The sequence below is a fragment of the Ahaetulla prasina genome, chromosome 8, assembly GCF_028640845.1.
Source record: "Ahaetulla prasina isolate Xishuangbanna chromosome 8, ASM2864084v1, whole genome shotgun sequence".
NCBI classification, from domain to species: Eukaryota; Metazoa; Chordata; class Lepidosauria; order Squamata; family Colubridae; genus Ahaetulla; species Ahaetulla prasina.
The window spans coordinates 94441203-94458368 of record NC_080546.1 but is presented as its reverse complement, the minus strand read 5'-3'; the positions used below and the strand labels follow the sequence as shown (position 1 = coordinate 94458368).

The 17166-nt window shown below is 44.4% G+C and overlaps 2 protein-coding genes across 6 annotated transcripts in view; one reads left to right on the top strand and one right to left on the bottom strand.

Annotated features, from left to right (window-relative positions):
• Positions 1 to 430: 430 nt before the first annotated feature.
• Positions 431 to 12723, top strand: NSG1 (neuronal vesicle trafficking associated 1). Its single transcript, XM_058193408.1, has 6 exons — positions 431 to 573; positions 650 to 802; positions 5479 to 5595; positions 9779 to 9889; positions 10685 to 10916; positions 12649 to 12723. The coding sequence occupies exons 2-5, from the start codon at positions 674 to 676 to the stop codon at positions 10883 to 10885; spliced, it is 558 nt and encodes a 185-aa protein (XP_058049391.1). The 5' UTR covers positions 431 to 573; positions 650 to 673; the 3' UTR covers positions 10886 to 10916; positions 12649 to 12723.
• The window catches only part of STX18 (syntaxin 18), a 48578-nt gene continuing 34895 nt past the window's right edge, over positions 3484 to 17166 (bottom strand). For 2 of the 5 annotated variants that reach the window (XM_058193404.1, XM_058193400.1), the window contains exons 7-12: positions 16597 to 16685; positions 15277 to 15335; positions 14656 to 14725; positions 14268 to 14348; positions 13336 to 13467; positions 11407 to 12034 (exon numbers count right to left, since the gene is read on the bottom strand). In XM_058193404.1, the coding sequence (XP_058049387.1) occupies positions 13372 to 13467; positions 14268 to 14348; positions 14656 to 14725; positions 15277 to 15335; positions 16597 to 16685 (395 nt within the window). In that variant the 3' untranslated portion in view covers positions 11407 to 12034; positions 13336 to 13371. The other 3 variants (XM_058193401.1, XM_058193402.1, XM_058193403.1) reach the window with 3 other exon arrangements.

The window sequence follows — 17166 nt, the reverse complement described above, 5'->3', positions numbered from 1 at the left end:
ACCTAGTGCGAATCTTTCAAGGAAACTTGGGCCATAACGGCAGAAGGCCACCCTCCAGCGGAAGATCGATAGCATCTGGGCGGAGAAGGCGGTCCATCAAGGGAGGCCATCCTAGGGAACAGGGGACCAGCTATCCCATTTCAGATGGGGGCCAGTCGCTCTCAGCCCCCCTACCTCTAGGATGTGGGGGGAGGGCTGCTGAAGAGGACGGAGGCCACAAAGCAGGTGGGGGGGGGAGGGAGAGCCCGACTGCTCTGGAGGGAGGCAGCTGGGCAGAGCTTGCGGGCACTGAGCAGGGACGGGTTTCCGAGCCCCAGCAGGTGCGTCGCCTGAGGCAGGTCAGCGGCTGCTCCGCAGGAGCCTCCGCCCGCCCCGCGTCCTGCCGCAGCCCCGAACTAGGGTGGTGCTCCCGGCTGGGCGGGGGAGGCGACGGCCACGCGCGGCTGCGTCACTCCGGAGCTGCTGCTGCTGCCATCCGCGCGGAAGGGGAGGCGCTGGGCTCGGGAGGCAGAGCGGCGGCGGAGCTCGCGAGAAGCCGGCGCGGCAGCGGAGAACGAGGCGAGGGCCGAGCAGGTAGGTCTCCCCGGGCCGGGAGGGGGGGTGGGAGCTGGGGCGGTGGCCAGCCTCGCCTGACCGCGGCCTTTTGCAGGCTCCTCTTCTTCGCGAGGGAAGGATGGTGAAGCTGGGCGGCCCTTTTGGCGAGAAGCGCGGCAAGCCGGCCCCGGCGGAGGACGGCTTCGATACCATCCCGCTGATCACCCCGCTGGACGTCGGCCAGCTCCAGTTCCCCCCGCCGGACAAGGTACCGAGCGCCCGCGCCCCGGGGGGGCCCGGGTCTCTGGCCAAGAGGGAGGCCGGAACATCCCTCCCGTGAAGGGCTTCGGCTCGCCTGCCGGCCCCCTCCCGCCCTGCGCCGCTTGCGCCTCTCGAGGGCGGCCCAGGTGCGAGGCGATGCCGGCCGCGGAACCTTTCTGGGCATGGAGCGCTGCCTTCCTTGGAGCCCAGACAGGGCATCCCCGGTGGGAGGTGGCGGCGCGCTCCTTCCCGGGGAACCGAGTGGGTTGGATTCCGTCCGACGTCGGCCCACCACCCTTCGCAGGGAAACCCGGACCCCAACGGCAAAACCAGATTCCTCCTCCTTTTTTCTCGAAGAGTTTCCCCGTGGTGACTTTTCTGGAGAGTGTTCAGTGCGAAGCCGGCTTCGTTTAAAAAAGAAGAAGAAACGGCTCCTTTTTTATTACATGGTTGAATAGTTTTACATTTGTATCTTCAGTTGTTTTACTGTTGTTCTTTCCATGTCAATTGTCGAGCGACCGCGTCAAATACGTTTAAAATCAATACTGGTGGGGAGTAAATTCAGAATTGGCGATGGGCTGTTTTAATCAGCTTGCAAAGGAAACCTGCAGAGTTGGGGGCGGAAATGGTGGAGAATAGGAATCGCAGAGAAGGGCTGTTGTAAGGGAAGAATAGCTCAAGCTGGTAATAGCCTGTTATTAAGAACACCGAAGCCTGCAATTATTGCAGGTTCGAGCCCGGCCCAAGGTTGACTCAGCCTTCCATCCTTTATAAGGTAGGTAAAATGAGGACCCAGATTGTTGGGGGGGCAATAAGTTGACTTTGTAAAAATATACAAATAGAATGAGACTATTGCCTTATACACTGTAAGCCGCCCTGAGTCTTCGGAGAAGGGCGGGGTATAAATGTAAACAAAAAAAAAAAAAAAAAAAAAAAAAAAAGAAAGACGGCGGCTCTTTGTTCGCGCCTGGCGGAGAGGCTTTGTTCCTCCCTGGGTGTGGCCCCCGTCTATCCCTGGCTTACTACTCCGCTAGTACCGTACGCACTTGGATGCTTCTGTTGCAGAAAGGGGAAGAGAAAGACTCTCGATCTCCGTTCATTTCTCCGTGAAATAAACAGTATGATAGGAATAATCTGAAATCAGACGCTTTGTTTCCTATGAACTTGAATGAGTTTAAATAAGCGGTAAGGCTTTTGCAGAAGTGCTGTCTTCCCTTTCAGATCAGAAACTACCAAGTAGTTGCTCGAAGAGGCACTTAGAACCCAGAATCCAACTCTTTCTTAAGAGTATGGAATAAAAGCACCCCAACCGAAAAGGTTCTTTTAGTTTGGGAAGGTTCTAGTTCTGCTTCTGAACTCATTGTTGAGAAGTTCATCTGCAGATTTGGGAAGCATCTCGCTTCAAGTCATTCATAAAAATATTGAGGAACATGAGGTCCAGGACTGAAGCTCCTCAGTCTAACCTGGAAGGAAGAATTGATGAGAACTCCGAGGGCAATTTCCAAGTCCGCCGCGTATGCTGCCAGACCACATTTAACTGGCTGCTCAGAATGTCACAGAGCATTTTGGCAAATGATCCTCTGAAATTAAGATATATTATGATATTATTAAGATATATATATATATTCCTACAATCTAATAGGAAAGTCATCCAAGCAACACAGACGTCAGATGTCTGTCACACATTGTTGACCTCTAGTAATTTACAGCATTGTTTTTAAGTTGCTAATAGTTTATGATATATTTTAAACTCTTCCTATTAATACCAGATTCTCTGGAACCTACTGTTTTCTAATTCTAAGAATAAGGATGTTTATTTCCTCCAATTACCTAGCATTTAATTGTTTCTCCAATGTTTCTTTAAAAAAAAGATAGAAATGTTTGGTAAGATTTTAAACTAGTTCCTTCAGTATTCCAAGATGCAGTTTATCAGACTCTGGAGTTTTAAAGCTGATCACTGTAAATAGCAATTCCAACTAATTTCTGTCAGTCTCAAGAGTCATTCTTCATTTTGCATTTGTCTTGTAAAACTTGCAGCCTATGTTAGAGAAGACTGAACTAAAAGCATTTATCTTCATTAAGCAGCTTCATTAAATGATTCTTTTCTCTTCCTATGTTGTTAAACATGTCTAAAGCCCATTATTGCTGTCATAGCAGCCCCCTGCCAAGCCCCCTTTTTCTGAACTTTCCTGCTACACTCCTTACATTCACAAGATACCTCTTACTTACTTGCTCTTTTCCACTTGCCCTCTTTCCACTTTGCACATGTAGATGTTGTTTTCAGAGTACAATGTTCATATACTGTGAAATTATATGAATAGGATTTAATTAAATAAAAATGGTTTTTATCTTCTGGAGTATTGGCTATTCCTGTTAGCTTAGCGTCATCGAATTTGCAGATGACACTAAGCTGGCAGAAATAGCCAACAACCCCACAAGAAAAGCTCAGGATCCAGAAAGATCTTGACAGACTTGAACAATGGGCCCTATCCAACAACATGAAATTTAATGTAGAGAAAGGCAAGGTTTTATACCTAGGCGGGAAAAACCAAAATACAAGTACAGATTAGATGAAATCTGGCTCAAAAACAGCAACTGTGAGGGAGATCTTGGAGTGCTAGTGGATGATCATTTAAACATGAGCCAGCAGTGTGTAGCAGCAGCCAAAAAAGCTAATACAACCCTTGGTTGTATAGTATAGCCTTTATTGTTATTGTACATCATATATACAATGAAATTGGCTTAGCCTCTCTGGTGCAATCCATGACAGAAAATACAAAACAACAAATAGTATAGAGAATAATCCCTATACAAGAAAAAGACTAGTCATACATTTCTGTATGTGCATGGAGTGATTGTAATTGTGTTTAAGAGTCTGACAGCCCATGAGTAGAAGCTGTTTTTAAACCTGTTTGTCTGGCTGGCTATGCTTCAATGTCTTCTGCCTGATGGTAGAAGCAAAAAGAGACACTGGCCAGGGTGTGAATCATCCCAAAGTATCTTCCTTATTCTGCTGAAACAGTGCGACCTGGCGATGTCATCTAGTGGTGTTAGAGGGCAACCCATGGTTTCTTGTGCAGAATTGATCACTCTCTGTAGTGCCTTCCTGTCCGCAGCTGTTAGACCAGCATACCATACTGTTATACAGTATGTGAGAACACTTTCTATCGTAGACCAACAGAAAGAAGTCATCAGCCGTTGTTCCACCTGATTTTTCCATAGGACTCTAAGGAAATGAAATCTCTGTTGAGCCTTTATATAAACAAAGGCATAGAATCAAAATCACATGAAGTATTAGTACCACTTTATAAAACCTTAGTAAGACCACACTTGGAATACCGCATCCAGTTTTAGTCATTGCATTACAAAAAAGATGTTGAGACTTTGGAAAAAGTGCAGAGAAGAGCAACTAAGATGGTTAAACTTAGTTGGAGACTATGAAGAATAGTTGCAGGATTTGGATATGGCCAGTCTAGAGGAAAGAAGGACTGGGAGGTGGGACATGATAGCAGTTTTCTAGTATTTGAGAGGCTGTCACAAAGAGGAGGGGTCAACTTATTTTCCAAAGCACCAGAAGGCAAAACAAGAAACAATGGATGGAAAGTAATCAAGTAGAGTAGCAACCTGGAACTAAGGAGTAATTTGGACAATGAGCACAGTGAGGACAATTACAGTAACCAGTGGAATAGAAGTTGCCTTCAAAAGTTGTGGGTGCTCCATCACTGGAGGTTTTTAAGAGACTGGACAGTCACTTGTCTGAAGTGTTTATAGGGTCTCCTGCTTGAGCGGGGGGGTTCCACTAGAAGACCTCCAAAGTCCCTTCCAGCTATATTGTTTGAATTCTGATTGAATTGGCCTCATGTACTTTCTTTTGCCCCATTTCACTGCTCAGAAGACTGCAACTTGTCACTAAGAGGCTAAATATGCCCTTCAGTTGAAGAAGCTTGCACGCTCCTGGTTTAACCTGTCATATCTACAGTCATTTCTTCAGTTAATGCTGCTGTTATTCTCTATCCCATTTTTGTTCAGCCTTTCCTAACAAAAGGGCATGTCTTTTACTAGACATAAGTATAGGAGTTTTACTGCTCTAAAGGCCGTTTTCAATTGATCAGGAGTTTTGGAACTCAGCTTGAAAATTGGAATTGCACCTGAGGGCCATGGATCAGGATCAGCTAAGGACCAGTTTATGTGGTGCCAATTTGCCCAGTGGGATACAGGAAATTGCTACCTCCTTTTTAATTAGGCTTCAAGTAGTCCTCACTTTACAAGCATTTGTTTAAAGACCACATATTAATTTATAAAATAATTATAAATCCAAAACTGATCAGAAAATAAGGTGGTTGAACCCAATGTCCTTAAAATGCCCTTTCTAGTCTTCTTTCATGGGAAAGCATTTCCTGGCAGATTTTGCACCTGGCTTCCCTGGAAGAAAAATCACAGGGAATTATTTAAATCCCGTTTGTTTGCCTGAACGGACAAAATAAACCAAACGGGGATCCTTTGTGCGCTCTGTGGACACACGTTTTCTTGGCCATGTCATAGGATTGTCACTTCCAACTTCTTTATTCTGTGGCTCATGACCAAAAGCTGCATGCAAACCACAAGCCAAAGAACAGACAGATGCAGTTGTGGTGAGACAGTAATGTGCTGGTAATGGCTGCTTTGTTGGTGTTCATTGAAAAGGTGGTGGTGAAGACAAAAACGGAATATGAACCCGATCGAAAGAAAGGGAAATTTCGTTCTCCCCGAATTGCAGAATTCACAGTCAGTATCACTCAAGGCATCTCAGAACGTTTTAAGGTAAGCCATATCAACTCATTTTCAAGCATGAAAAAATGAATATTACGTTTACCTCACTTCAAAATACTAGCAGATGTTAAATTAAATAATTGCCACAGGAAAACTGAAGAATTAAGGTAAAGGTATGCAGTACTTCCTTGCAGAATCCATTAAGCCTTAAGGGACTGAAGTTTAATGTATTACACACACACACACACACACACACACACACACACACACACACACACACACCAGTTAACCTCAGTGAAAGTGATAAGATCTTCTAGAACTGTATTGGTATGGAAACACTTTCACCTGTACTAAACATGTACTAGAGGTGAATTTTCCAAATCTCTGATTCATAGTTTCCATATTAACTAATTTATCTACTTTCTCAATTTCCTTTTTTCATCTACTCTTTTCCAGTGATCATTTAGACCAGGGATGTCCAAACTTGGCCCCTTGAAGAGTGGTGGACTTCAACTCCCAGAATTCCCCAGCAAGCAACTTGCTCATGTTTATAGCTCATGCTGGCTGGGGAATTCTGGGAGTTGAAGTCCACCATTCTTCAAAGGGCCAAGTTTGGACACCCCTGATTTAGACTAAATAGTCCTAAAAGTTTAGAGTTGAGCATCATAAATTTACTGATGACATTACATCAGTGATTTAACTTGAATCAAGACAATGACAATGCTTTGGGGTAAGACTGGCCTTGGGTTTCATTTGTGATCAAAACTGACCAATACACGGAGTGCTGTATGTGGCCCCTGTGGGACAGAGACTGATGATGACCATCACGTATGGAAAGTTGTGACACTCCCTGAGTAAAAGGGAAACATGCTAAAATACAGATATGGTTTATTTATCTAATGACATGTGAGAAAGATCTTAGGGGACAGAATGAAGAAATATTGCCTAGGGAACGGGTGGAGAAAGACTCAGAAAGACCCCTCCCTAGCTTTTCCAGCTGTGAAGAAGTCACAGGAGATTTGTACTTTCAGATTTGCAAGATTCTGTTAAGGTAGCCTTGCAGTAAAGTAGAATGAGCTCATCTGGTTGTGTTTCCTGCCTGGTCTACTTGGGAAGGCCGATAGCTTATAGAATAGCTATGCCAATGGAAGAGAGTATTTTTAGCTCATTGTTGAATTGTGGGATCCTTGATGCTCTCTCTGAGCTTGGTTGTTTCCTTGCAGATGTTTCATGACCCAGAAGTTGCTAGAAGTTAGTGGATTTGGCTCTGAAGATGCTCCCTAGTTGAGTCATGAAACATCTGCAAAAGAACAATCAAGCTCAGAGAGCACCAGGGACCCCGTATCTACGCCACTTGCTTAACCCATAGGAAGACTGCCCAACAGTGCCCAAGAGTTGGAAGAAGGCTGGCTCTTTTGCTACAACAAGGGGAAGGTGGCAAGAGTGAATGCAGAGACTGCAGAAGGCAGACTCTAAACTGACTGGCTGAATTCTAACCGGAAGAAACTGAGAGGGAGCAGGGGAACACACATTGAGGAAGGTCCCTGTGGCGGCAGCTTTATTATCAGGGAAGAAGAGTTTTCTGTTTAGCGGCTCATTGAGAAATATACAATTGTAAGGAGAATGCAGTCTGTTATTAACAGCAGCAGCCTGCAATTACTGCAGGTTCTAGTCCCACCAGGCCCAAGGTTAACTCAGCCTTCCATCCTTTACAAGGTAGGTAAAATGAGGACCCAGATTGTTGGGGGCAATAAGTTGACTTTGTATATAAATATACAAATAGGATGAAGACTATTGCTAACATAGTGTAAGCCGCACTGAGTCTTCGGAGAAGGGCGGGATATAAATGTAAATTAATTAAAATTAAATTAATTAATTAAAAAAACCTTTCTATTGTGTTTGTTAGTTTAGAGAAAATGCAAAGTATATAAACATGGAATTAAACTTTGGTTCCTTAATGCCATAAACGTTTTATATGGTAGAAGCAAAATATTACTTGAGGAAAACCGTAGGGAACGAGAATGTGTGATTTTTCATGGTGTAAGCTGTTATTTTGATAAATATGCAAGGAACATAGATTTAAACCTCGATGACGTTAGGAGTTTATTGGCTCAGATCATGAATGTCAGTACCATTTTTATGCAAATGACGCCATACGGTCGACTGAGAATCTGAATGATTTGCAGTGACTTTTGGATAGTTTGTACAATACAGCAAGATGTATGAAACTGAGAATTAATCCAGGGAGGTCTTGTGTTTAGCAGGGAATACAAATTATGCCTCAAATTATAAAGAATTAGAATTCATCCAACTACTGTGGATGAATTTGCAAGAGCCTTTGTAATTTACCAAGTATATACATAAGTGTAGTAGTACATCATATGTATTTACCTATTTTATAATGTTTTAGCTTTCTTATTGTTAGGACCATGCCAAAGGGAATTTATTTGCTGTAAAAGATAATGAATGGCTGCATTGATAAGTTAAATACTGCAGCTACATACAAGGGTAAGGCTTGTTAAGAAGATGTGGCTGAAGGAATCAACCCAGACTTCCAGTGCAGCTCCCAGGCAGCAAAGGCAAATCCATGGACAGCTTTCTTGGGAGAGCCTCCAAGGATCCTGGGCTGAGTCAGGGAGGGGGAAGAGTCACCCAGCACAGGGGCAAAAGTTGGCTTTTAAAAGTTTGGAAATTCAAAATGTGATTTAGCCAAATGCCCGAATTAAGAAATGAACCACCAAACAAACATGGGTCTAGTTATGAACTTCGTTTTACTCGTTTCTGCTTCTTACTGGCATTAGAGTGCGCTATATAAATGCTGAGACGTCGAATACTTTTTGTATGCAGAATAGAATGTGACAATTATTTAAAGATTTCTCAGTTCTCCTGTGAAAAACAGAAAACCTCACTGCATATTTCGATTTACCATGCAATACATAACTGAGAGACTGATCAGATCTTGCCCTGTGTAGACCAGAAGTCAGGAGACAAACAAACTTCCATTCTCTTTGCTTGAATCGCTTGGGGATTATTTTCAGACCTGGGTTGTTGAGCTCTGCCGCTACGCAACGAGCCCTGGAGAGGCCTCGGGAGGCAGCCGCGTCGGTTCACAGTGCCAGAGGGGAAGAGGGAAAAGGATGGGCTCTTCAGCAAATGGAAGGCTTTCGCCATGAAACTCCCGCAAGTCCTCCTTAGTTACACCCAGAAACACCAGTCAACATGTGGGTTGCCTTTTAGGGACGTCTTCCAAGGGGAACAATTAAACTGCCATGTCCCAACCAGCTGTACGGGTTGCTGGGCATTTCCAAGGCCAACAGGCAAGGCTGCTAAACCGGCACGGAGCCCTCCATCTTTCCCAGTCGGAGAGCCGCCTTCTCCAGAGAGCTGGGTCTTCCCAGAATGTGTCCAAAGTAGGATAATTTGAGCCTCGAGAAAGAACTGTGGGTCGATTAGTTTGATGATCCATCGGTTTGTTTTGGCATCATTTGGATAGAACAGGATAAAATCTGTGCTTTATTGATTGGCTTATTCTGATGTTGTATTTTAAATTTTATGTTGCTTGCCGTATTCTCATAGATATTTCAGCTGTTTTTTCCAGCCTTCTGACCTGATAATGTGGATGTTAATCTACCTTCATGTTCTAGTACCAGGAGTTTTTATAATTAGTAAATGTTTTTTAAGATACCTTGGAAGCAGACATCTTTATTGTAGGCCATTTCAGCTTACTCCTATCTCTGATCTTCTTGAAATTAGTTCTGTCTGTCTCTTCAGCACACCAAATTAAGGTTGGAACCTTCTGAGTGGAAAACTTCTGGAAGTTTTTTGTTTGTTCTCAAGGTTGATGTCTTGTCATTGTAATTCTCCTCTTAACACTTCACTGAAACTCATAGGTGCTTTGGAAGATCCTCCTTTCTTGCTCAGGAACATCTCTGAGTACCACCCAACCCAAAGGCCCCATCATCTAGCACTATATTGTCAGTTGCTTTATATTGCCCAGGAACAGAAGACTGCTCTGTTCTACACTGAGACATCACACAGTAGTAAACTTATTTATTATACGTTGCCCATCTCACTATCCAGAGCAACTCTGGGCAGCTTGCAGCAAGTGGATTTAACAGTGCGATGGTTGTTTAGATACCTAAGGTCCAACGAGATGTTGAGGATGTTTCTTCGGTCTGCTCAGAAGCGTTTCAGAGCAATGTGTACTTAAAAGAAATGGTCAATCTGTTTGCAGGCGACCGCCCTGATCCTGTTTGCCCTCGCGTTCCTTACCTGCGTTGGCTTTCTTGTGGTCTACAAGGTCTATAAGTACGACCAAGCCTGCCCAGAAGGTTTCGTCTTCAAGGTAAGGAAGGGGACTGAAAGCCAAAGGGATGTTTAGTCAGCGGGATCTCCGCTCAAGTCAATCATGCAAGAAGGGCATAAAAATTAGAGTGTGGGGGAGCATTTGGTCTGTGTTGAGGCACAGATATGGGGGGAAAAGAGCCAGGCATGAATATTTGTTTTTGTGATCCATATTTTCTGTGCCCTCTGTGTTATTTTTTAGTGTAACAACTCATTTTGGCACTTGACAACTCTCGAGCAGAGGCTTCTCCCTTCTGTTCAGAACAATCTGCAAAACGTGCCTCCTTGGGGAATAACAACTTTGGCAAATGGTCCTTTGACTCTCAGCCTCCGGGTCTGTGTCCAGCTTAGGTCCATGGATGGAGGTGCTTCCCATGCTAAGTTGGGCCAGACCTGCCAGGCGCTTCCTCAGAAGAGAGAAAAATCTCTTTTATTCTCAGAGGAATAAAAAGGTGGTGGGTGGTATCAAAGACCCCGCATGTGACAGTCTCTAGAAACTAAGGGCCACAGGACAAGAAAAAGCTCCAATATCCTTTTGGCAAGGGCACCCTGGAAATCTTGGAAGCAGGAGAAGCAGAGAGAGAGAGAGAGCAAAACCACTGAGGTGCCCTGGAGGAAGAAAGGTTAAAGGCTTGGGGGAGAAATGAATGCAAGAGGACACCTCTGCTGGGCCCAAGAAGCTGCCCAGCGGTTTCTCTTTCACGGATACTTTGGGGGAGACACGTGCACACACGGTGCCGCCTTGCTTTCTCTCTGGTTTTCAGGGGTGGGTGTGTGTGTGATCTGTGTCTTTCAGAACAATCAATGCATTCCGGCTGGATTAGAGAGCTACTATTCTGAACAAGACTCTAGCGCTCGAGGAAAGTTCTACACAGTGATCAACCACTACAACCTGGCCAAGCAGACCATCACCCGGTCAGTTTCTCCATGGATGACGGTGCTTTCGGAAGAAAAACTTTCTGAGCAGGAGACTGAGGCAGCTGAGAAACCTGTTTAGGAGGAGGAGTCTGATGGAGAATGGTTCAAAGGTGGTTTTCATGGAATGTCTCATTGTTAGGATCACTTAGAGGTTGCTCATAATTTATGGTGTAATTGCTTTGGTTGCTGCCAACTGCTTTGCAAAATGGAGCAACGGAAAAAAAAGTAGGGCGTTAATGGTCCAGGGCACATCAGCATTGCTTTAGAGCTCTAAACCCAGTTTCTCTTTCAGTGGCATCAAACTTAGGCACATTCTTGTAATTTAGACATCTGACAGAGTCATTCAGGCAGGGCTTGTTGGTGTAGGATAACGTGCTTCTTACTGTGTGTCCTCGTGTTTTGTTTCCCTTTAAATTGGCTCTGAAATCCAAACATTCATGGGTATGGCTTGCAGTTCCAAAATGAAAACCAAGAAATAAAACCGGCCTGATTTTGCTCACTACATCCATTACCTTTAGGCTAAATGGCTTCTATTATAGCATGCACTTCACTATGTTCCACTACATGAAAGAATCATGTGCAAACAAAATAGAAATTAGACATTCAAGAGCTATACAGTTTTAATGACAGATTAGGAGTTTTAATTAAAGGGCAAGAATATAAAGGACAAAATATTCTGAGGGGTAGTAGTGACTTAAGGAGATAAACAAGACGGAAACTCTTTAGTCCACCATACAATCTGTGTAACTAGAAGGGATGTACTTCGTGAGAACGGCCTTTTTTGGAAACCTTAACATTATAAAATGCCCTTTGCTGGCAGCATTCTTGGCCTTTCCTATTCCTTCCCTGTCAGGCTGCTGGGAAGAGACATCGGTTCCCTTGAGCTCGGTGGGATTTTGACGTCAGCCAGCTGAGGAATAAAGTGCCTCCAATGACGGCAACATCCAGCCGATTCCGAGGTTGAAAAGGCATGTTGGGGAGGGAGGGAAGACAAGGCTACTTTCTGGATATAAGTTAAGCACTCACAAGGCCAGGTACACACTCACTAGGTTTGACAGAATTCTACATTATGAAAATTATGATGTTCAAATGCTCCTCCACAGTCACTATCGATTCTTTCCCAGGGAGTTTGGCAAGGCCGCTTGAGCCCCTGCAGCATAAGCAGCCAAGGGCAGCAGTCCGCTGAGACGACAGGCGTAAATCTGACCGGCTTCTCCACTGCTAAGCTCTGTAGGGATAGGACAGCGGCACATTTTAATCTCTGAATCTTTCCTAGGATGGGAGATAGTTGGAAAAACATTGCACTGCACTAGGAAGACCCTCTGTCAGACTCTGGCGTTGATTTGTCTGCTGTTCTCAATTGCAGGTTGTAGCTCACAACTGCTGTCATTTTTGTTCTTCTGAATGTGTTATTTCGCAGTGGAATGTCAAAAGTTTCATTAATTTTACTAAAACACACTTCAAAATCAACATGTCTTTTTTTTTCTATATTTATACTAAGACAAACATGGTTCTAGGTTATATTTCATTCCAGAACTGTTTTTTTGCATCAATCTACTTGGAAAATGCCATTTACGGTTTTGTTAGAAATTTTAATATTAAATATAGTTACATATTGTACAATTTTTGGTATGTAATTGCTGCTGCGTGGAATACATAAAAAGCAATAACTTATGTGCCAAATCTTTCATTTGCTTCAAGGAGTTCTCTCTTGTACACACACCATGTTTGTATTCCCTAGTAGTTAGTACTTTTACCAAATTCACATGTAACTTTTGACATTTTCACTCCGTGTAAAATAAAATAGTATGCTCAAGTCTCACACTCCGTATGTTTAAATAGATGTTTGCAGCGGTGAAGAGGAAAAGAAATGAAGGATTCCGATCACCCTACTTGCAATAAAAACCTCTTCTAAAACACCTTTCTAATAATGATTATTTGCATGACTATGTCTGGGCAATCCCTGTTTGCTGTAAACTGAAATGCACTGGATCATTCAAGAAGACCCCCTTCCTCTCCATTCTTCATGGGGGGGGGGCTTCCACAGACCCCTGAGTTTCGGTGTCCCCAAAGCTGAAGAGGCCAATTGTGGCTTTGAAAGAGAAGACAAAATGAGGGAAGGGAGTTGGAGTGCAGAATTTCTGGAAAGAGCCAAGTAGCCCCTCTTCCAAGCTGAAGCCCCTCTCCATAAGGGGACTTTTTCTAGGGGTGGGGGCTCCCCCCACTTTAGCCAACAGGGAAGACCAGTGACATCCCTCATGCTGGAAAACACTGCCCCCTGCCCCACCCCTGAAGGGGAAGCAGCCGTTTGGCATTCCATCACATACAGATGTTTGGCAACTTCTCACTGCTGTGATCATGCACCTGTCAACACTTTTCTGGAGCATTTCCTGGCAGCCATCCAGTTTCCTGCTGCCTAAAGCTCCCTATGACTTTTGAGATGTTCCTGAGTGCTAGTTTACAGAGGCACACACATATATAAACATACATACAATATATACATATTTGATGCGTGAACTACAGTGTCACCTGGCGAGGTGGTTCCGCAGGCTTTATTGGCCAGAATCAGCTTCCATACCAGTCCAGAAACAACAGAGAGAAGGAGCACATGACCAGGAAGAAGAGGATCCACACTCGAAATCCAGCATTATTCTTGATTGCCTGTGGAGAACAAAAACATCCTTTTAAAAGACGTAATTTGCAGTGGGCAATTCAGGAATGTGCAAAACTCTTTTCAGTTTATGCCTCCAACATAGTTTTTGTCTTCAGTTCTTTTGTTCCTCATGGCAACCTCTAAGAGCAGAATACAGAAAGAAAAGGCCAATCAAATTATGACTGACATATTCACTAAGGTTTTTAATGTATGCTCTCACCGCCCCCCCCCCCCTTTTATTTTGTTTTATGCCACTTGTTCAGCTGAAGTAAGAAAAAAGTAGCATTTTATCAGTTGTCCATCGGCCCTTGCTTACAAAGTGTACAGGATGCTTTGACCAAAGAATGGTGCTTGAGGGGTTAGGGCGTCTCTGGTGCAGAGGATCTCAGCCTGCATTTGTGTGTGTGTGTGTGGGGGGGGGAACCAAGCAGAGCTGACTGGAGGCAGTGGAGAGCTGCCCCCCTCCAAGACACCATTCTGGACCCCAGAGCATTGGAGAGCTTTTGTCCAGTCTCCAATCTTTCCTTCTTAAGGAAAGTGGTTGGCCCACAGCTAAAAATACTGCCCACAGTTAATTTTGGACAGGGCGGCACTTACACAGATTGAGCTGCCCAGGGTTTTATAAGATAGGGGCTATATAACTGAATGAATGAATGAATGAATGTGCACATCTTCATACCACACAGAACAAGTGTAACCAGAAACAAGACTATTCCTTCAAAATGCAACAGAGCCACGCTACTGGAGTACAACTTGCCATGGGCCAGTCAAGAATAATAAAAAGCAAGAAAGCCTTGGCCAAGTTTACCTCTCTTATGTCTTCGTTGCCTTCCTTGATGTTCTCCGTTGCACCCACAACTATTTGGTGGATATTGTCAATTTCAGCTTCCTAGAAATTAAATTAACACATATTTGGTGACTCTGCAAATGGCAGTATCTAGATGACCTTGGCTGAACCCTTCTGAAAAAAGGTAAATATGACTTTTGAGGCGGACAGGAGTTGGATGAGAGACCACAAGACAATTTCAAGGATCTAGGCTGCACTGGGAATTGGAAGAATTATCTGGGAATTTGGCAGTATCTTCATATTTTGCTCCATCATCATAGACACTTTGCCTCTATCCTACAGGGTGCCATGCATTTTTTTAGAGCTCAAAATGCTTTAGTGAAAGAGTCAAATGTGGGATTCTTCTTACCTGTTGTAATACTTTTTCTGTAAATATTTCTTGAAGTCTAGATATTTCAACTACTTTCCCTTCTATCTGCCTAAAAATGATCAAAATATAACAAAAGAAAGCAAAAATACTTTGTTATTTATAAACACAGTTAAGAATAAACATTTCCCATTTTTACAGAATGAAGTAAATAGAATATCTTACATTCCTAAGATAGTAAAGCCTTACTGGACACAGATTTTCAATAAGATGCTTAATACAAAGCAGATCAGTTGTTTATAGTAACATTGGAAAAATACAATTTATATAATTAGGTGTAAGTTCTCGGTGTGTAAAAATGCAGACTACTAGACAGAAAAACTGGACACCTATTATCTGTGCAATATAAAACAGCATTAGTCAGAGATGGATCCTGTTGGAGTTTGGAAATTTAATAGGCTGCAAAAACTACAGGCTGAACCAGAGCACAGAATTCGTAGAAAGCACCAACCCCACTGAGAGGCCAATCTACAGACACGCCACTGGGATGAGCACCAATCCCCACCGTGCTGCCCACGTGACCTCACCTCAAGCAGGTGATGTGGGCTGAGAACCTTGATCAAAATGTGGAAAAAAAGCAAACAGAAGGGAAAAAAATTGTACCTCACTTCATCAAACAGGCTGTTCATTTCACCCACAAGGCGTTGGTTTTCCTGCTCAAACTGGGGTGGGGGGTGGGGAGGAGAAAGGCAAAGATTATTGCAATTTAAAGCTTAGTTCCAATGGACCATCTATGTGAAAGAGTAAGTTTCAGTGAAACTCTTTCCAGGTATTCAGTTTTTATTAGGCTATCCCTGCCAGTATCACACAAGGAAGGTCCAGGAGAAGACATGATGATCTAAGAATTGTTGAAGAGAGATCTGAATTTAGGGCTCTCCTCTCCAACGCTCTTCATCTATATCTGCCTTCTTCTAAGATTAAAAATATGCATCCATTTTCCCGGCAATTTCTGAGCAAGTATTCTTTAACTGAGTTATGGGGAGTTGGGGGGGAGGGGGAAGGAGGAATGAGAATTATTTCTATATTCAAGGTAAAACTACTACTAATGCAGCAGAAATATTTCTGAAAAGATTTGCGAAACAGTTATGTGGTCAGAGATCAAACAAACAGAAGCCAGAAAACATTACACTCCATCCAATTAAAAAAGAAGAAAAGCCTATTCACATCCATGCAAACTGTACCTAAAAATATACCCATCAGATCTTCAAATTTCTATTGAGAAAATTTGACTACAATTCCGGAGACTTCCTGATGCTGGCCATTCAGGAGGTGGTGCACAAGTGTTGAGAAGAGAAGAGGCTGCCCAGCATGTAAGCAGAGGGCAGGCAGGCTGATGGGCGAGAGGCCTTGGGAAGCTCCATTCAGGAGCTGAAGATCCTCCCTGTCAAAATCGAAGGGGTGGGGGTGGGGTTCAGTCCCTGAGGGACAGACACTTGTGCCGGGTCTCTCCCACCCACATGAGGCAGCCCCCAGGCTCCTGATCTTCCTGCTGCTCAGGCGCAGAAAATCCTGCTTGGCTTTTGAAGGCCCAGCCGGGGATGGCTGAAAACAGCTGCCTGCCATGGGATGTCAGCTCCCCACCGTGCGGAGAAGGGAGCTCCTTTAGCAGGGTGCAGAAATGAAGCTTGGCTCATCAGGATTTAAGCATCTTCTCTGCCCACCATGGCAGGATGGCAGCTCCTGTACACGAAGGGAGCTCAAATCTTCAGGATCGGAGCTCCGTTTCTCCACCCTGCTGAAGGAGCTCAGCCACCCCCAGCAGGCCACTGTTTCCTAGCTGTTCCCCAGAGAAGAGAGGGAGTCTTCTTGGCAGGTGGCATCTGCTTGCACCCTTCCCTGAGGTGGTCCTTTCAGAAAGACTTTGCAACAGTTTCCCCAGCAGATGCTTCCTAGCGTCCTGCTCAAGAGGAAAAGATAAATTACCATTTGGATTTCTTCAGGGGAAAGCTCGTCTTCTCCTCTGCTGTCTTGACCAAGGCCAAAATCAGCATGCTCATCAACTAGGTTCCTCTCTGCAAAAGAAGCCAAACAAAATTGTCATCAGCATGAAGCCAATCCCAAATTGCTAGTCCCATTCAATATGAAGTGAAGCCAGGGCTCTACAAACTTGGCTCTTTTAAGACTTGTGGACTTCAACTCCCAGAGTTCCTCAGCCAGCAAGCTGAAAAGAGCCAAGTTTGCAGACCCCTGGCCTAGACGAGTCAGTCCTTGCTATTCATGCCCAAAGATCTTAAAACATGTCCAGCCAGCTGGTGGTGGTGGTGTTGAGCCCAGGGTGGTTCAGGAGTTGGTGGCCTCCATGGGACCTACCCCTTCTCGTTGAGGGCCCAATCCAAGAGGCTGCCCACTGGGTCTGCCTTTGCTTTCGGGCAACCGCAAAACGATCTGGCAAGGGAGGATCATCCTCCACTGCCACAACTGCATTGCCACAGGTGGCTCATTCTCTGACAGCCCCCTGGTTGACTGGTGCCATCCTCCCCATGGAAGGACTGG